Source organism: Microtus ochrogaster, linkage group LG1 (assembly GCF_000317375.1).
Source record: "Microtus ochrogaster isolate Prairie Vole_2 linkage group LG1, MicOch1.0, whole genome shotgun sequence".
Classification (NCBI taxonomy): Eukaryota; Metazoa; Chordata; class Mammalia; order Rodentia; family Cricetidae; genus Microtus; species Microtus ochrogaster.
The window spans coordinates 57510941-57532629 of record NC_022027.1 but is presented as its reverse complement, the minus strand read 5'-3'; the positions used below and the strand labels follow the sequence as shown (position 1 = coordinate 57532629).

The following is a 21689-nucleotide window of genomic DNA, read 5'->3' as shown; positions in this document are numbered from 1 at the left end:
GCTTTATTTGTTAAAACATAAACAAATTATCAGTATAAGAGAGATACTAGGGATGAAGATCAAATTGAAGAAATATTACTTTCACATATCAGTGGACAGGGATGGGGAGAAGGAAGCAGCAGGACGAGGAAGAAGAAGAAAAAGAAGGAAAAAGAAAGAAAGGAGAAGGAAGGAGGAGAAGGAAGAAGGAAGAAGAAAGGAAGCAGCAGCAGCACAGCCATAACTCAGAAACACTGGGATACTACAAGGATACCAAATCTAAGAATGCATTGGGTAGGAGAAAGAAATGAAGTAAAAACTAGCCACTAAAAATAGCTATTCCCTAAAGCTACTGCAGAAAACAAATTTTAAAATGCTAAACACTCAAATCCAAGAGTCTTTTAGAACCATAAACACAAATGACCAAAAAAGAGACTCTCTACAACATATTCTAGCCAGTATTTCAAAAATGCAAAGCAAAGACAATCCAGTAAGATGATTCAAGGGATAAAGATACTTGATACAAAGCCCGAAGACCTGAATTAAATCCCTGAGATCCACATGGCAAGAAGAGAAAATTGTCTCATAGACTGTCCTCTGACTTCACATGAAAAGGAAGATACCCAGTGTTTGCCTGGTCAGGTGGCAGATGCCTTCAATCCCAACTCTAAGCGTGTGAAGACAGGAGGATCTCCATGAATTTGGCCAACTAGGGTTACATAGTGAGATCATGTCTCAAAACAAACAAAAAAAGATTCCCAATGTTGATATCTGGACTCTATGTATGCACACATGGATAAGTACGCCTGTATACACAAGGATGTAACAATTGGAAATATACAAACACTAAATGTTCTGGCTGCAATTCCAAGCACTAAAAGGAATAAAAGGTTAGATAAGTTCTGACAGAATAATAGTGGGTGACTTCAACGCTGTACTATTATCTTTAAATCAGTAATCGCAATTAGAAATCAACAAAGAACCCTCAAAGTCATACTATGGTGTGGGAGGTCCTTCTATCTATGCTGCTTTCCTGGTTAATGAATAAAGAAACTGCCTTAGCCTGTTGATAGGCAGAACTTAGGTAGGCGGGGAAGACAGAACTGAATGCTGGGAGAAAGAAAGGCAGAGTCAGAGAAGTTATGGAGCCGCCAGAGACAAACATGCTGAATCTTTGCTGGTAAGCCACTGCCATGTGGAGATATACAAATTACTAGAAATGGGTTAAATTAAGATGTAAGAGTTAGCCAATAAGAAGCTAGAGCTAATGGGCCAAACAGTGTTTGAATAAATACAGTTTCTATGTGCTTATTCCAGGTAAAGGAGGCTGGGACGAACAAGTGGTTCCTTGCTGCTACAATACTACATAATAGATAAAAAAGACTAACAATTAAAAAGCAAAATAAAATGGCAGATTTTACCATGAGCTCCTGTTCAAGTTCTGCATTTTTTGCAGCAATAGAAGAATATGCAATAATTTTTTCTTCCAGCTGTTTTTCTAGAGTTAAAAGTTGAGAACATTTCTTTGTCATCTGAAAAAAAACAAAACAAAACAATGCAGCTTTAAAAGAAATGACATACATTTTAAAATCAAATACCTATTCATCATTCCAAAGTTGAAATACACTATAGCTAATAAACCAGAGAAATTTATGGTAATCGATAAAAAATACATTGAAAATTTTTAATTTTTTTTTTTGCTTGTTTTTCAAAACAGAAAGTCTTCTCTGTGTAAGCAGCTCTGAAAAGCTCTGTAGACCAGGATGGCTGTGAACACACAGAGATTCACCTGTTTCTGTTTCCTGAGTGCTGGAATTAAAGACGTGTGCCACCAATGCCCAGCAAATAATCTCTTAATGTATATACTTAGGAACTAGAACTAGGCTGGTGATACAACTCAGCAGTAGAGTACTTCCATAACATGGTGATAGCCCAAATTACTATAGCCAGCAAAATAATCAATGAATACAGAGAAAAAAAATCATTAATAATAAAACCTAGTTTAAGCAGCATCCATCTACCAATCTAGCTATACAGAAGGAACTAGATGGAAAAATTCAGTCTCAAGATTTAGCACACCCAAGAAAACACAAGGAATAAATAACCCCAGAACAGTAAATCAAAAGATGGGGGAAAGCCAGGTTGTGATAACACATGCCTTTAATCCCAGCTGTTGTGGGAAGATCGCTTGTTTGTTTTTTGGATGCCCAGACTCCAGAAATAATCACACAGAAACTATATTATTTGTAATACTGTCTGGCCAATAGCTTAAGCATATTTCTGGTTAACTCTTACATTTTAGTTTAACCCATCTCCATTAATCTGTGCATAACCACAGGTCGTGGCCTACCAGCAAAGTATCAGCATGTCTGTCTCTGGTGGAGGTTCCGTAGCTTCTCACTATCTCCTCTTTCTTTCTCCCAGCATTCAATTTAGTTTTCCCTGCCTACCACTATTCCCTGAACAGGTCCAAAACAGTTTCTTTATTAACCAATGGTATACAGAGGGGAATTCCACATCACCTAGCACTCAGGGAGACAGAGGAAGGAAGATCTCTGTGAGAGGCCCTCCTGGTCTACAAAGTAAGTTCCAGGACAGCCAGAGCTACACAGAGAAACTCTGCCTTGAAAAAAAAAAAAGACCCTAAAAATTCCACTAAACTCTACTGATGTGGGATTCCCCTCTGTATGCTGTAAATACCATGGGTTAATAAAGAAACTGTCTTGGCCTGTGTTAGGGCAAAGAGTAGAGCTAGGCGGGGAAACTAAACTGAATGCTGGGAGAAGGAAGGCGGAATTTAGAGATGCCATGTAGCCGCCACCAAGCTGGAATCTTTCCGCTAAGCTACAGCCTCATGGTGATACACAGATGAATAGAGATGGGTTAATTTAAGAGCTAAGAGTGAGGTAGAAATATGCAAAAGCTAACAAGCCAAGCATTGCTGTAATTAATACAGTTTCTGTGTGATTATTTCAGTACTGGGCAGCCGAGAACAAACAAGCAGCCTCCTACAATACTCTACAGGTGGTAAGTACTTTCAGCAAAGTACTTTCACAATAATTTCACAATATCTTAAAAAAGTAAACAGAAAGAAGTTTAGAATAACCAAGCAAGTGAAAGACTTTAGTAATAAAAGCTTTAAGACACTGAAGAAAGAAATAAAGAAGACCTCAGAAAATGGTAATGATCTCCCATACTCATGGATGAGTAGGGTTAATAAAGTGAAATGGCCATCCTCCCAAAAGCAATCCCCATCAGAATTCCAATACAATTCTTCACAGAACTGAAAACCATTGGCAAAGTGGAAAATCACTTTTTAGTTTTATATGGAAACACAAAATAGCCGGGATAGCTAAAAACAATCCTGGATAATAAAAGAAACGCTGCACCTATCACCATTCCAGATTTCTAGTTGTACTACAGAGCAATAGGAATGAAAACAACAACATAACATTGTCATAAAAAGAGACACATTGATCAACCAATCTAATTGAAGAGTCAAAGGTAAATCCACACACCTACAGACACCTGATTTTTAACAAAGAAACCAAAAATACATACTGAAAGAAAGACAGCATCTTCAACAAAGGTGTTGGTTAAACTGGATGGCTACATGTAGAAGGATGCAAATATATCCATAATTATCACCCTGTATGCTGGAAGCAAAGACCTGTATTTTGATTATAGCCATCTAAGTCACAAAGTAAGTAAGATATTTACCTCTGCAGAGCAAGTTCCTGGCCTAGGAAATTAACCTAGTATCTTATCTCCCTGTGAGACCTACAGGCCCCAGGCTTCAGGAGCAATTTGCATTTCCTTTGTTAGTTTAAAGTCACAGACCCTTAGAACCCAATTTATCTCTTTCTCTCAGCCAGAGAAGCCTCAGGACCTGACATTCCAGCATCCTACCCTCCCTGCCCCCTGCCCTTTTGCTATAAAATGCTCCTGGAAAAAAATAAAGTTTGCAGTTTGATCAGAATTCAGGCTTGCTGGACAGTCTGTGTCTCTTGTGTCTCTTGCCTTTCGCCTCCAGGCGAATTTGGTTCTATTCGTGTCCCGCTGGTCAGGACACCTGTACAAAACTCCCGCTGGTCAGGACACCTGTACAAAACTCAACCCAAAATGGAGCAAGGACCTTAACCTGAGACCAGATACCCTGAATCTGAGAGGATATAAAGTGGGGAATAGGTTTGATTCATTGGCATGGGAACAGACTTTCTGAACAGAACACCGATAGCACAGGAACTAAGACCAACAACTGATTAACGGAACCTAAGGAAACTGAAAAGCTTCTATTTGACAAAGAATACATTATTGGGGCAAGGCAGCAGCATACAGAATGGGAAAAGATCTTTATTAACTACAAATCCAATGGAGGATAAAATCTAAGATATATAAAACACTAAAAACCTGGATATCAAGAAAACAAATAACTCAAGTTAAAAATGGAGTACAGAACTAAGCAGAGTTCTCAAAAGATAAAACACAAATGGCTGAGAATCACTTAAATGTTCGACTTTGTTAGTCTTCCTCTAGGAGAAGCAGCTTCTGCCTCTCCCCACTTCTCCCCTTCCCCCTTCTCTCTCTCTCTCTCTGCCCTTCTCCCTTCCTTTCCATAACCACTAAATAAATATCCAACTCCACTCGGTATGGTGTGCCTATCTGTGTGTCTTCCACCTGCCTGTGGCATGGTCTCGTGCATAGTCCCTACCTAGGACTGGCTGTTCCTGCTGCCCACTGCCGGTGACTTGCACCGTCCTGGGACCCACTGTCTGCCACCGCCAGGGACTTGCAGAAAATCCATTACAATTAGGGAAATGCAAATTAAAACTACATTGAGATTTTATCTTACATCATTCAGAATAGCCAAGATCACTAAAACTGATAGCTCATATTGGCAAGCATGTGGGATAAGGAAAACAGTTATTCATTGCCATTGGGAGTATAAACTAGTACAGCTACTACACAGATCAGTTTGGCAGTTCCTTGGAAACTGGGACTAGGTCTACCACCAAATCCAGCCATATCAATCCAGGCCATATACCGAAAGAACTCTATAGCCTACTACCAGAATAGTCATTCACTCATATTTATTGCTGCTCTATTCATAAACTATAAATGGCCTAGATGTCTACCAGCCAGTGAAAGAATTGTACATTTACACAATGGAATATTGTTCAGCTAGTGAAAGTTAGCTGGGCGTGATAACACACGCCTTTAAGCCCAGCACTCAGGAGGCAGAAGCGGATCTCTGGTATTATGAAACTTGCAGGTAAATGGATGGAGATAGAAAAAAAAAATCATCCCCAATGAGGTAACACAGACCGCCCCCCAAATATTGTATATCCTCTCTTAGATGTAGCTTTTAGCCTTTAAGACTTAAACAGGTGTGCTACAGCCTGTATAACAACAGAGGTTAGCTATCTTGTAGAGGGAAACTAGAATATATAATTATAGAGGGTAGGGGAGACTGGACTGGGCGGACTAAATGGGGAAAGGGATGGAGAAGGGTAGGAAGAGAATACAGTGAGGAACAGCCAACACTCAAGGCCATTTGAGGGCTCAAATGGAAACCTATTTATTCAGTTGTAAGTAGAATCTTCCTAAAATAGATACATAAATGAAAGAAATATAAATAACAGGAGACAATGCCTCAACTAGACGACTATCTTTTGCCACCAAGTGAAACCTCCAGTGTTAGGAATGGGTTAAACTAGTTGAGTCATTCACCAAAGGGGACCCATGGAAACCCCAAACATCTCAGGCTATTGCCATGGCTAGCAGGTGCCCTCCACAAATTGATGGTAAGGCCCAATTACTGAAGACAACATCTACATATCTCATAGGATGTGGAAAAGTCAAGTTGTTGCCTAACTGGGCCTTCAACCCTACTGACCGGTGTCCATAAACTGAAAGGTACTCTGCATGCTGCTCCAGAAGAAAAGGTAACCATCAACCTAGCTACTAGCCCTAATCTAAAATGGTGAGGTTTTGGTGCAATCACGGCTCATGTTGTGGGAGTAACCAACCCTCTCTGATTGGATTTAAGGCCCACTACACAAGCTGGAACCCATACCTGATACTGCTCAGGTGACTAAGAATCCGAGTGGGACTAGCTAGGCCATGGACCTAGTGAAAACCAAATACTACTGGTTCTGCTAAATGAACAGATCAATAAAATGACTCCTAAAGACGTTCTGATATACCCACTGATCAGTCTCATCCATCCCTTACCAGAGAAGTTTCTTCATGCAGTAAACGGGAACATAAAGATCAGGGGCTCTTTTAAATTATTATTCTTTGTTTTGTTTCTTAGTAGGTATATGTTTCTTGTGTGACTTAGGGGAGGGTGTGGGTGTTTTTCCTTTTGTTTGCCTGTTTTGTTTTTTTCTAATATGAAAGAGAAAAAAATGGCAGAGTTTAGTAGGATCTGGGAGGAATTTGGAAGAAAAGAAAAGTATGATCAAGATGTATTTTAAGAAAAAAATATTCCAATTTAAAGATTTATTTTAAGGGGCTTATGGGACATTCTCTAATCTATGAATAAAAAACTTTCAGATTATGAGAAGAAAGTTTTCTCAGACAAAAACCTATTTACTGATAGATTTGCACTGGGAAACTTTTTAGAAGTTGTAAGGCAGAAGAAATATGCCATACAGAAATTAATGACACAAATATATAATTTCTTTTAAAAGATTACCTAATTGAAAAACATGCATAGTTACCTTTCAGAATATAACCCACAGTATTAGATTCACATGTAACATTTTAAAATTAGATTCCTGAGTTATACCTGCTGAGTCACAGTTGATACATTCTATTACAGTGCATAAAGATATGCCCCTGGGACTGGTTTAGTAAACACTAAGCAGCCAATAGCTATGCAGGAGGTGTGGCTGAAATTCTGGACAGAGAAAGCTCTAGAAGAATGGCAGAGTTGCCAGCAAGACACAGGGGAAGAAGACACACAGGAAAGAAGGTAACATGGTAACATGTCGATGAATAAAAGTGGGTTAAAAGAGCGAGTGGAACAACCCTATGCTATAGGCTGACCTTTTCATAATCAATAATAAGTCTCCATGTTGTTCTTTTTTATTTGTTTTCGCTTGTTTGTTTTTGTTTTATGAGACAGGGTTTCTCTGTGGCTTTGGAGCCTGTCCTGGAACTAGCTCTTGTAGACCAGGCTGTCCTCAAACTCACAGAGATCCACCTGCCTCTGCCTCCCGAGTGCTGGGATTAAAGAAATACACCATCACCGCCCTGGCTTTGTGCTGTTCTTTTGTGAGCTGGAGACCCAAAGAAATATCAGTCTACAGCCAGGAACCCAGAAATCTCCATGTTCACAGCATTCCAGTTGGTGCTGAAATTTGAAATTCTCTATTAACACTCCTTGTCTTCCAATCAGAACCTAAGATCAATAAACATGTACTATCTTACATAAACATATTTTATTAGTTCCATCAAATTTGAGAACTTTTAGCTACTAGGTAGTATATTCCTACTTTCAGTATAAATTAAACATACATTTCCATTATAGTTTTAAAAGACATGGTACCATTTTCCAAAGCCCTATGAATCTAGACTTCAATATTTACAAAACCCCATAGCAATACTATTTTTTTACCTCAAAGTTTAGTACTTATACCCGAATAAATCCAAACTTACTTCACTTTCCAGTTTGCTAGCATTTGAAGCTTTCTCTAGCAGTTCCTCTTGAATCAGCTGAAATTGCCTAGTTCTGTGTGCCATGTTAACCTTCAAATCAGAATTCTCAGCTTCTACTTGTATTAGCTTAGCACGCAGTTCTTCTATTCCAGTAGCAAGTCTTTCTTTCTCTCTTTCATACTGTTTGTTTATAGTATGTTTATTTCTCTCCTTCACATTTTCTGAAATTTAACACAAAAGAAAAATTGCTCTAAATAAAAGTTCTAAGAGTCAAAAATTGACTTAATTACTTGAAAGATTTAATAATAAAGTTTATTTTCTTATTTAAATAATTAAAGAATATGCAACTTAGTAGCTGTAATATAGCACATAAAAAGACTTGTAAGGCCGGGCGATGGTGGCACACGCCTTTAATCCCAGCACTCGGGAGGCAGAGGCAGGCGGATCTCTGTGAGTTCGAGACCAGTCTGGTCTACAGAGCTAGTGCCAGGACAGGCTCCAAAGCCACAGAGAAACCCTGTCTCGAAAAACAAAAACAAAAACAAAAACAAAAACAAAAAAAAAAGACTTGTAAGGACAAAAACTCAATTGATGCACAAAAGGCCTTCAACAAAGTTCAATATTCTATCACAATAAAACAACCTGAGCTGGGCAGTCGTGGCACACGCCTTTAATCCCAGATCTTGGGAGGCAGAGGCAGGTGAACCTCTGTGAGTTTGAAGCCAGCCTGATCTACAAAAGCTAGTTCCACGACAGGCCCCAAAGCTATAGAGAAATCCTGCCTCAAAAATAAATAAATAAATAAATAAACAAACAAACAACCTAAAGAAACTAGGCATATAAGGAAGATAAGTCAGCATAATAAAAGCTTTATACAACGAAACCTTTGGCCAACATTATACCAAATGGGAGAAAATGAAGACTATTTCCTTCAAAACCTTGAAGAAGACAAGGAGGTTCACTGTCTTGTCTCTTATTTTAAAATAGTTCTTAAAGTCTTAGCTAGAGCAATAATATAAGAAATAAGGGAGGGGGAGGTCCCAATTTGGAAACAATATGACCTAATATTTAAAGTACTTAGAAATAACCTAAGGTAGCAAAAGACTGTTGTTGTCTAATAATCTTTTTGTACACTGTAAAGATGTGTCTTTGCCAAGACACCTTGTGATTGGTTTAATAAAGAGTTAAATGGACAATAGCTAGGCTGGACTTCTGGGAAGAAAGGGAAGGAAGAGATGAAGCTAGGTGCAGGAGAGACACTAGAGGACATGAAGAGGAAACAGAAGATACAAGACTGAAGAAAGGTAATGCCACAGAATAGAATGCAGATTAACATAAATGGGTTAATTTAAGTTATAAGAGCTAGTTAGGAACAAGCCTAAGCTATAGACCAAACATTCATAATTATTAAGAAGTCTCTGTTTCATTATTTGGGAGCTGACTGATGAGACAGAAAAGGTCTTGCTACAAAAGACCTCTACAATAAAAAAAAAAAAATCAAGAGAATGTAGAAAGAAACTAAAGACAACAGTATTAGTTGGAAAGATCTCCTGTGTTCAGATTGGCAGAATTAATTGTGGGAATGGCCACAGAACTCAAAACAAACTAGAGATCCAATTTGAAATACCCATTAAAATTCCAATGGTTTTTTCACAGAAATGGAAAAACTATTTTTTTTAAACATACCAATCCTAGTTCCCCCTCCCTCCTTTCCTCCAACTCCCCCACTCTACACCACCCCAAGCTGTTCCTCAGAGAGGGTAAGGCCTCCCTTGGGAAGAAAACTAAGTCTGTCTCATGACCTAGTTGAGGTAGGACCAAGGCTCCCCCACACCCTCCACCGCAGGCACCTAGGCTGAGCAAGGTATCTCTCCTTAGAGAATGGGTCAGTTCATGCATTAGGGTTAGATCCTGGTCCCACTGGCAGTAGCCCACATACTGCCCCTCCACATGATTGTCACCTGCATTCAGGGGGTGAACCTAGTTCTGTGCTATGCAGGTTCCCCACTTGTCAGTCCAAAGTCAGTGACCTCTCACTATTTCGGGTTCAGCTAATTCTGTGGTGGGTTTCCCCATCATGGTCTTGACCACTTTGTGCATTGATGTGGGATTTCATGTATGCTGTGATTACCACTAATGAATAAATAACTGCTTTGATCCTATAACAGAGCAGGGAGGGTGGGGCAGAGCAGAGCTAGGTGTGGAGGACTGGACTGAATGCTGGAAGAAGGGAGGAGTCAGAGACAAGCCATGGAGCTGCTGCTGGAGACAGACATGCTAAAACCTTGCTGGTAGGCCACAACCTTGTGGTGATGCACAGATTAATGGAGATGGGTTAAACTAAGATATAGGAGTTAACAAATAAAAAGCTAAGCTAATGAGCCAAGCACTGATTTAAATAATAATTCTGTGTGATTATTTCAGTTCTGGGTGGCCAGGACAAACAAGTGACCCCCTCCCCCCCACACACACTACAGTTCATAACTCTTTCGATTGTACTCCAGGAGCCTGGCCCTGTGCTTAGCTGTGGATCTCTGCATTTGCTTCCATCTGTTTCTGGATGAGGGTTCTAGCTTCTCTGGGGTTGTGGACTATGGGCTGGTCATCCTTTATTTTATGTATGATATCCACTTACACGTGAGTACATACTTCACTTGTCTTTCTGGGTTTGGGTTACCTCACTCAGGATGATTTTTCTAGTTCCGTCCACTTGCCTACAAATTTCAGGATGTCAATACCACTATTGAGCATATACTCAATGGATGTACACTCGTACTACAAAGACATTTGTTCAACTATGTAGTACACCATTGTATAAATGTACCACATTTTTTTATCTGTTCTTCAGTTGAGGGACATAAGGTTGTTTCCAGTTTCTGGTTATTACAAATATTACTGCTATGAACATAGTTGAACAAATGTCTTTGTAGTACGAGTGTACATCCATTGAGTATATGCTCAATAGTGGTATTGCTGGGTCTTGAGGTAGATTGATTCCAATTTTCTAAGAAACCACTATACTGATTTCCAAACTGGCTATACAAGTTTGCACTCCAACCAGCAATAGAGGAGTGTTCCCCTGACTTCACCTCCTCTTCACTGTTTTTCACCTTAACCATTCTGATCAGTGTAGGGTAGTATCTACGAGTTGTTCTGATTTGCATTTCTCTCATGGCTAAGGATATTGAGCATTACCTTCAGTGTCTTTTGACCATTCCACTTACACGTGAGTACATACTTCACTTGTCTTTCTGGGTTTGGGTTACCTCACTCAGGATGATTCTTCTGTTGAGAATTCTGTTTAGATCAGTACCCCATTTTTAATTGGATTATTTGGTAGTTTGATGTCCAGTTTCTTGAATTCTTTGTATATTTTGGAGATCAGCCATCTGTCAGTTATAGAGTTGATGAAGATTTTCCCATTCTGTAGGCAATTGTTTTGTCGGTGTCCTTTGCTTTACAGAAGCTTCTCAGTTTCAGGCAGTCCCATTTATTAATTGTTGATTGAAGTATGCTACTGCTGTTATATTTAGGAAGTATTTTCAGGTGCCCATGCATTAAGAGTACTTCCCACTTTCTCCTCTATGAGCATTAGTGTGGTTGGATTTATGTTGAAGTCTTTGATCCATTTGGACTTGAGTTTTATGCATGGGGATAGACACGAATATATTTGCATTCTTCTACATGTCAACATATAGATATGCTAGTACCATTTGTTGAAGATGTTTTATTTTTTCCATTTCAAAATTTTAGCTTCTTTGTCAAAAATCAGGTGTTCATAGGTGTATAGATTAATATCAGGGTCTTCAATTTCATTGGTCCACCTGTCTGCTTTTATGCCAATACCAAGCTTTTTTTTTCCATTACTGTAGCTCTATAATACAACTTGAAGAGATGGTGATGCCTCCAGATATTCCTTTATTGTACAGGGTTGTTTTGGCTATCCTGGGTGTTTTGTTTTTCCATATGAAATTTAGTATTGGTCTTCCGAGATCTATGAAGAATTGTGTTAGGATTTTGATGGGCATTGCATTGAACTTGTAAATAGTCATTTTTACTATGTTAATTACATCTATCCATGAACATGGGAGGTCTTTCAATTTTTTAATATCCTCTTCAATTTTATTCTTCAAAGTCTTAAAGTTCTTGACATACAGGTCATTCACTTGTTTGGTTAGAGTTACCCCAAGATATTTTGTAGTGATACTTCACTTGTATTTTAATAAATAAGGCTTGCCTGAAGATTAGAGAGTAAAACAGCCTCACTGGCCAGCCTTACAGCCAGGTAGTGGTGACACACACTTTTAAACCCATTAGTAGCCACACTAGTTTGCCATAGAAACCGTAGTGGTGCACGCCTCTAATCCAACCAAGCACTAGAGAGGAATATGGGATGAGAGAAGACAGCTCTCACTCACAGTCTCATTCTGAGATTCCTGGAGGCAGGAACGCCATTTCAGACTGAGGTAGAGATATGAGCCAGTGGCTGGCTATTTTGCGTTTCTGACCTTTAGGCTGAATATCTGTCTCTGGGTTTTTATTAATCATGCTACGATAATGTCTGTCTTTGAGGTTGAGGTGTTTCTAGTATGCAGCAGAAGGATGGATTCTGTTTTTGTATCTAATCTGCTAGCCTGTGTCGTTTTTTTTTATAGATGAATTGAGTCCATTTATATCAAGAGATATTAATGACCAGTGGTTGCTAATTCCTGTTAGAATTCTGCTCTGGTAGACACCAGCAGCAAGGAGAGAAGGTCAGGTCGTTGCTAGTCAGCCTCTCTGAGTTCTCAGGTTTTCCCCCCAGCCTATGACTCTTGAATCTTATTCACAATTACAATGTTTGAGATTTAGTTAAAGCGACATTTATTGGCAGAAACAGGGCCGGTGCCTGTGGGAGCAGAATTATCACCAGGTGCAGCCAGAGCAGCCAGGCTGTGGCCTGAGAAGCAGGCCATTGACTGCAGAGTTGCAACTGCTGACTCAGCAGTAGATTAAAGCACAGTCACTGTGTCAAAGTAAAAATAACACACCTGCCTCTACTTCCCAAATGGCTGGGATTAAAGGGGTGTGCCTCCATGATTGGTAACCTGACTGTCTATTTGAAACAGGTACATATTATTGGATAAAATTTTGTTTCAGCAATATAATTTTTAAAAAATATTTATTTATTTATTTATTATGTATACAATATTCTGTCTGCGTGTATGTCTGCAGGCCAGAAGAGGGCACCAGACCTCATTACAGATGGTTGTGAGCCACCATGTGGTTGCTGGAATTGAACTCAGAACCTTTGGAAGAACAGGCAATGCTCTTAACCGCTGAGCCATCTCTCCAGCCCCTCAGCAATGTAATTTTAAAATAATGGATAGTCTAACAATTATACAATTGAAGGCGTAAATCACAAACAATCCCACAGCAGTTTGGAATTATGATTAATAAGGTGGTATTTATTTAAAGGGGAAAAAACTTACAGATCACCGTCCCAGACAACAGCCCTCTGCGCAATCAGGAAGGAGTCTAGTCACCTGAAGCGGAGCAGGAAGTAAGAAAGAGCAAGGAGGGAAGACACCGCTTTTTTAAAGAGAGAGACCACGCCCCAATGGGCTGGTATCTCAGCGGCTATTGGCTGAAGGAGTGGAAGGACCTCCCACAACATACAATAATTCTTGCTGTCTTTTCAAACCATAAGTATTAATAAGAGACTAAGCGTACTTTTTTAAATGCTATCAATAATCTGTTCCTTTAGGACACTATTAACAAAAACTGATTATCATTTATTAAAGTAATTCAATTTAAAATACTCACCAATTTGACTACCACCTAGTTTAACAGGCTCTGTTTCTAAAGTGTTTACTTTGCCACCTTCTTGAACACCATCACAAGAAGCACACTTCTGAGACAACTGATTCACAGTTAGGTTTGCATGAAGCTTCTGAATTTCAGCCTCTTTTATTGCAAGCTTAATCCTAGCACAAAAGAAAAAAAGCAGAAATGACTAAGATTCTATTTTTAAAGTAATATTTTTCACCTTTAAAACTGTAAATACTGGGTCAATAAGATGATTCAGTGAGGAAAGTGCTTGTTGCAGAAGCTTGAGGACCTGAGTTTGGCCCCTGGGTCCTACAGTAAGAGAGAAATGACTCCTGGAAGTGGGGTTTAACTCCATGTAACTGCTATGGGGGGGGAGACAGAGACAGACAGACAGACAGACAGACAGAGATAGAGAGAAATAAAATAATGAAATGAGTAAAAACTTTAAAAATCTGATAACAGTCAACTCTTATGCAAGACACACAAATTCTTCATTTGGTATTTTTGTTTTTCTTTTTTGAAACAAGATCTCTCCACATAGCTCTGGCTGTCCTGAAACTTACTACGTAGACCAGACTGGCCTCAAACTTAGAAATCCACCAGCTTTTGCCTCCTAAGTGTTGGAATCGAAAGCATGCACACAGCCAGTTAGGAATGGGTTTTCCTAACAAACTACTATCTGGACTGCAAGCTGCTTCAGTCACTTCTCAAACATGATTTAAAAAAAAAAAATGAAAATATAAATACTCTACAACCTATAAGCTCTGTCAATAATGGAACAAAAATTAAAAACTAAGTAACTATCAGAGAGGATGGATAAATTAATTGTGACACAGTTCTAGGAAAGATTACTACAACTATTTTTTTAAACATAATTCTTTATTGATGCTTTGGAATTCCTACAACTATTAAGGTAACCAAACAAATGTATCCTTTGACCAATTACTCTATCTTAATAAGGATGGAATTTTTTTAGATTTATTATATACATATATATGTATAAGTATATATTTACACACCTACATATGGGTTTTTAGAGATAGGGTTTCTCTGTGTAGCTTTGGAGCTTGTCCTGGAACTCGCTCACAGAGATCCACCTGCCTCTGCCTCCCAAGTGCTGGGATTAAAGGTGTGCACCACCACCACCTGGTAAGATTTATTTCACTTTTAATTATGTGTATATGTATGTCTTATAGGATAAGGTATGAAAACATGAATGCAGGTGCCAGCAGAGTCAGAGATATTAGATATCCTAGAGCTGGAATTCCAAGTTGTTGTTAGCAGCCTGACATGAATCCTGGGACTCTCAACATTCTCTGTAACAGCGGTACATGTTCTCACTCTCTCTAGCCCTAAAGAATAGATTTTTTTAAATGATGCTAAGCTAATATAAACATTAGTATACATATTTACAACTATGTAAGAATATAAACATTTACAATATAGATAATATTAAGAATCAGTTTTAACTTGGGAAGTCTACATTTTTATAAGATTCTCTGGAATTTCCTATGTTTTTTAAACTACTCAACTAACCATATTAACTTAAAGACTAACAAAACATTCTATTTACTGTAACTTTCAAAACTGAAAAGCATACCTCAATTCCGAAATCATCAATTTATTTGCCTCACAGCAGCCAAGGCAATTGTCCTCCTTGTTAGAAAAAGTATTTGTCTGGTGCTTAGAAAGAGATGACTTATAGCCAACTACTTCTCTTTTTAACTGCAAGCGTAAAAACAAACATTTATAAACTTATGTATAAGATACAACTGTTTTCTTAGAATTCTCAGGATAAAAACATGGAAACAATCTGGCATCTATCAGTAGAATGTATAGGCATGTTTGAGTTGTGTAAATCAATATGAATAAATTTCAAAACCTAATAATTAAAATGAATTACAGTATTTACATATAGTTTTTTCAAAAACTCACAAAGCGAAGTTTTTCTAGATGCATCTATATGTAGCAATATTTGGAATATGGATAGGAAAGATATAAGAATTTCAAACTAATACAGGATTTTACAACGTAGTTATGACAAAGAGCGAAGCACTCAATGACTAAAAGCTTCGAGCTATAACCAAATCAAGTTTTCTAGAAATGAACTCCACATTCCCAAGTCAGACTTAGCATTTTATGAAACAAAGGACTAAACATATATTATAACCACCTTTAGAATCATGTGAAATCACTCTTGACACTGAATACAAATACAAATTTCAATTTAAAATAAGTATATTAAAATGAATATATATTTGCATATTATGTTTCACTCTTAAAAGGCAACAAATTGTAAACTAACATCTTGGTAAATAACGTCTAAGCAGATAAAGCAAAGGCAAGGAGCTTAGAACCTGTTCCTGCTAATTGCTCATTAGGTTAATATTTCTCTGCAACCACATTTTTGAATAGTGAAATGACGTTCTCAAATCTGATGATTTCCTTATGACTGACCACACGTTAATACTGGGGAGAATGTGCCATGCACTCTACATCCATTCTTAAGTAAACAAACTGTGTCACACCTGTATAATGTTCTCATTCTTACCTTTATTTCATACCTATCAATGTCAAATTTCTGGCACATGGACATTCGCCTTTCTAATCTCATTGGCATACATGAATATTTTTAATTCCATGTTAGTCTAATAAGTATATATAAAGTTTCTGAACATTAGCCATCAGAAAAATAAAAATTAAAACCACAGTGAAACACTAGTTCTCACAGACTAAGATGGACATAGAGAGACACAGCAAATGTCAACAAAGATGAAGAAAAACAAGAATCAGTACTAGAAGAGTTCTAACTGTGTAGGAATTTTAGGAAACATTTTGATATGAATTTCCCAGAAATTTTATTCTTAAGTATCTATCCAAGAAAAACTGAAACATGTCATCAAAAAACTTCTATGCCAATATTCACATAAGCACTATTAATACAGACTAAAAGCAGAAATAGCCCAAATGGTCACCAATTGGTACTTAAATAAGATATGGTATATGGATATAACTGAATACTTTTTGTGGTGGTTTGAAAGGAAATAATCACAAAAGGAGTAGCACTATCAGGTGTGGCTTTGTTGGAGGAAGGGTGTCACTGTGGAGGTGGGCACTGAGGTCTCATACATGCTCAAGATACCGCCCAGTGTCTCAGTGTACTTCTTTGTTGCCTGCATATCAACATGTAGCAGATCCTTCTCCAGCACGGCCATGCAAACCATGCTCCCCACAATGATAATGGACTAAAGCTCTGAAACTTGTAAGAACCTACTTCAACTAAATGTTTTTCTTTATAAGAGTTGCCACGGTCATAGTATCTATTCACAGCAATAGGAACCCTAACTAAGACACTATTCAACACAAAAAAGAAATGAAATACTAATATTTCAATGTGAATGACTCTCAAGAAATGAAAAATAGAGAAAAAAACAACATGCTGTTATAACTGTACTCATATAAAATGTCAAGAATCGACAAAATCTATAGAAAAAAAAACTATAGCTGGTTTTCCTGAAGTGGGTGTACTAACTGTGGAAGCACCAGCGATCTTCCAGGGGTGGCAAAATATGTAACACTGGAGTGTGGTGACTGTTACAAAGTTGTAACTTTACTAAAACTCACTTAATAGCATACCTTAAAGGAATGAATTTTCAATATATAAATAACACTTCAACAAAAATCTTTTAAAATTCTGTGCAGTTCTTCTAAATGGCATCTCAGAGACTAAGTAAGGGTAAGTGTGAGGGAAACAACCGGCTGAACAGACAAGGAGAAGAACGTAAGCCAGTAGAGCAGCCACAAATGATGCCCTGTACCCCAGCGGCTTCCTCTTCCACCGCAGTCAAGCGTACTGCACTTCACACACACTTACCGGCATCTGGGACATCAGTTTTTCTAAGCTCCGTAGCTCCAACCTTGAACTATCTATTTCCTGCTGACACAAATCCAGTCGTTCATTCTGTGCTGCAACACGAACCTTCAATTCTCGGTTTTCATTTACTAAAGAAAATTTTTCTCGCAATACTTCATCTCTGTCTTCTAACTCACTCTCTAGCTTCAGGATACTTTGCCTAGATTCAGTTAACTGTGACATGACTTCTGAATTTTTCATTGCCATAATTCTTAATTTTTCTTTTCCATTGTTATTCTCTTCTTTTAACTGCCTATAAAGAAAACAGCATTAAACTTAAAATAAAATGAGCATACATTTTCAATAGTCACATTTACATTGTCTTACTTTAAAGCAAGGGCACAAGGAAAAAAAGGGAAAAGTAGAGGCCAATGTTCTATATGAAAATAGCAAATATTCTCAACAAAATGCTGCACACTGGACACAACTATGTTCTGAAGATTCGTCACATTTATCCCAAGGGCACAAGGATGGCAGGCCAGGCATGATTGAAAATAGCAAATATTCTCAACAAAATGCTGCACACTGAACACAACTATGTTCTGAAGATTCGTCACATCTATCCCAAGGGCACAAGGACGGCAGGCCAGGTATGGTGGCTAGCATGTCTTGCAAGTACTTAAGAGGGGAAGGCAAAAGAACGGCTGCAAGCTTGGGGCCAACCTGTGCTATACCATGCATGCAGACCAGCCCAGGCTAAAGTGTGTAAATCTATCTTTTGAACAAAAGAAAAGAGAAACAGATGCTTACAGAACTGAGATCAGCAGGGAACTGTTGGGAGCTGTGTTGTGAATGTAAGAATGCCTTGTTAGAGTTAAACCTCCTTAAAGCTGGAGACATGTCCTTCCCACAAGAGGAGAAACTGAGATGCCAGGGCACTTTCCTGCCACATAGCATACCAACAAACGCCATGGACTCCAAGGATCTGATATCATTACACCATTTACATTACTGTTTGGACACCAGCCCCTCTCATCTTTGTAGACTTTCAACAGAATTGAAGGAAGATCTGGTTCACCAGGATCTGGGAGGGGGGAAATGCTAACACCCCCCATGAGAATGCCATTCCCTTCATAAATATTTGTAAATACCCAAACAGAAAACCAAGGGCTGTTGTCCTACTCCCTCAGCACAGCCATTCCTATCTCTTTGGTGTGTATGGTTTACTTTGCTTTCCTAAGGAAACTTCTGATTAAATTGTATGTCTCTTGGCTGAATTTCCTGAGGACAGATTACAAAGAAAAATATTTACGCTGGGCATTGTGGTGCATGCCTTTAATCCCCACACTCAGGAAGCAGAAGCAGGCAGATCTAAGAATAGCCTGATCTACAAAGTGAGTTTCAGTAAATATAACCAGGGCTACACAGAGAGAGACCCTGTGTTGAAAAACAACAAGACAGTCTGAAAAAACAAACCAAACTAAAAAAAAAAAAATAGGAAAAATAATTAAAACCAGGCAGAAATACCTGGGTGTGGTGGCACACGCCTTTAATCCCAGCACTCGTGTGGCAGAGGCTGGCAGATCTATCTCTGTGAGGTTGAGGCCAGCCTGGTCTACAGAGCAAGTTTTAGGACAGCTAGGGCTATTACACAAAGAAAACTTAGTGAAAAACCAGAGAGAGAGAGAGAGAGAGAGAGAGAGAGAGAGAGAGAGAGAGAGAGAGAGAGAGAAGGTAAAAAGTAATAAAATGGAAACAAATATCCAAGAGTTGGTTCTTTGAAAGGATAAACAAAGGCTGGGGAGTCAGCTTTGCAGTTAAAGGTATTTGCCACTCCTAATATGGGGAATGAAGTTCAGATCCCAGCGCCCACGTCAGGTGGCTCACAACTGCTGTAACTCCAGCTCCAAGAGGTCCAATACCATCTCCTGATTTCTGTGGGCCACGACATGCACCTGTACTCACACTAAAAGAATGCACACAAATAATGAAAATAAAAGACAAAAAGATTGGAAAACTGTAAGACAAATTAACTAAAAGAAAAGGAAGATTCAAATTAATAAATTTAGCGATGATTAGTAGCTTTATTCCAGACATGCAGAGGGGGTTTAATTTATGCAAATATAACAAGTTATACAAATGGACATAGAGACAGAAATCATGTCGAGACACGATCATCTCGACAGATACAGAAAACATCTCTGACAAAATCCACATCTCTTCATACTAAAATTCCTTGAGAGAAAAGTATAGAGAAACACAGCTCAACACAATAAAGGCTAAATATGACAAACTCATAGTCAACATTATGTGAAATAGAAAAAACACAAAGAACTTGAAAATGTCATCTGCTGCACATGAAACATCCACTGTAATCACGGATTCAGAGCATGAGCACTGCCTACACCACACAGGTGTAAGACTGGATCTGTTAGAAGACACTCAGGCTCCTGCCCTTCCCTGATGAGTGTGAAAAGAGGGGTCACTGTCCTCATCTGTATACCCACTGGGGAGAATACCAAGCTCCGTTACATAGTCCCAAACCTGGACAGAGACAGACCTGCGTAAACTCAGTTGTACACAACACAAGAAGACATGAACTTGGGGATAATACTGAAAGAAGGAGGAGGGAGAGGTGAGATTGGAAGATGAGAGTAATCAGAATATATTATGTACATACACACACATATGAAATTGTCAAAAAACAATATTAATTTAATAAAATAGAAGTCTAATTACTTGACGAGGGACAGAGATCAGTAGTAGATCACTTGCATGACATCTGCAAGTTCATGGAGTTGATCTCCAGTACTGGTATATGGGGAAGCATCAGGACAGAAGTATCTAAGTATAAAAAGTATTTTATAAGTACTATAAAATAAACAGATACAGCTCAATGGTATTGTTGTTCTTATAAAAAGCCCAAGTTCAGTTCTCAGTACCAATAGTAGGGCTCACAACCACATGTAACTCCAGCTGCAGAAACCCAATGCCCTTTTCTAACCTCTGAAGATATCGTATTGACAAACACAACACCCCAACCTGGACGCAGTCACAAATATACACACATTTAAAATAAAGACAAAATCTTTTTAAAAGTTATTTTATAAAATATAAAATAAAAATTTTAGTGATCAAACATTTTATCAGAGAATAATTAGCAGAATTTCACTTCTGGAATCATATGTTTTAATTAATAACATCAGATTCTCGGACTTATTCGAGTAATTTTATCTCATCTACCAAGGCAAAATACTAAATGTACCCACTTTAAGAAAAATGTGTTGCAATTATACAATTACAAAAAAATTATTTTAATTGTTCTCCCTACCTTAATAGTCTAAGGTTATGAAAATGGATATTAACTTGGTGATGTGGGATTCCCCTTTGTATGTTGTAAATGCAATTGGTTAATTAATAAAGAAAACTGGCTTGGCCTGATTGGGCAAAAGAATAGAGGTTTTCTATTCTCAGGGAAAACTAAACTGAATGCTGGAAGAAAAAAGGGTGGAGTCAGAGAGAAACCATGTAGCCCTGCCAGAGAAGAATGCTGGAACTTTAGCAGGTAAGACACAACCACATGGTGATACACAGATGACTAGAAATGGGTTAAATCAATATGTAAGTTAGCCAATAAGAAGCTAGAACTAATAGGCCAAGCAGTTACATAATTAATACAGTTTCTGTGTGATTATATAGGGGTTAAGTGACCAGGAACAAGCAAGTGGCCTTCTTGCTACAAATTTCTGAAAGTTGATCAGAATTATTAGTTATTAAAATTTATATTGTATAGAGTATCAGAGTCAGCCAATTCAGTTAACATCTTTAATTTTTAAAATTTCTTGATCATTATAATTAATGTGTGTGAGGGAGGGATAAAGGAAGGGAGGGGAAGGCCACAGCCCTCACGCACAGGCTGGAAGTCAGGTCTCTCCCTCCACATTCATGTGGGTGCCAGCAATCAAATTCACATAGGCTAGCTTATGCAGCAAGTGCCTTTACCACACCTAGCCAGTCCCTAATCTACCTTCCTGACTAAGGAAAAATAGTGGCTACTCTCTGAGCCTCTGTTTTTTCTTTTATATAAAAAAAGAAAGAAAATTACACTCGATAATTTTCTTCCTCTTGAAAGATCTTTAGAAGCTAGCTAATGTGATTACACTCCAAGAGCATTTTCTGTATTAATCTGTATTATTCTACGTTTACAATGTGTTAGAATTAACATGTCTTATTATATTTAAAATGATGGGTTTATAAAATAATTCAGTAAAGAAAATGGAGTACAGGGGGCTGGACAGATGGCTCAGAGGTTAAGAGCATTGCCTGCTCTTCCAAAGGTCCTGAGTTCAATTCCCAGCAACCACATGGTGGCTCACAACCA

General features: G+C 38.3%; 1 protein-coding gene across 1 annotated transcript in view; it reads right to left on the bottom strand.

Annotated features, from left to right (window-relative positions):
* Positions 1–21689, bottom strand: part of Ccdc18 (coiled-coil domain containing 18) — a 113988-nt gene that overhangs the window by 64831 nt on the left and 27468 nt on the right. Inside the window, exons 8-12 of the mRNA XM_026785039.1 lie at positions 17330–17621; positions 15056–15180; positions 13450–13610; positions 7645–7865; positions 1401–1511 (exon numbers count right to left, since the gene is read on the bottom strand). Coding sequence (XP_026640840.1) covers positions 1401–1511; positions 7645–7865; positions 13450–13610; positions 15056–15180; positions 17330–17621 — 910 coding nt within the window. The remainder of the gene's footprint in view (positions 1–1400; positions 1512–7644; positions 7866–13449; positions 13611–15055; positions 15181–17329; positions 17622–21689) is intronic.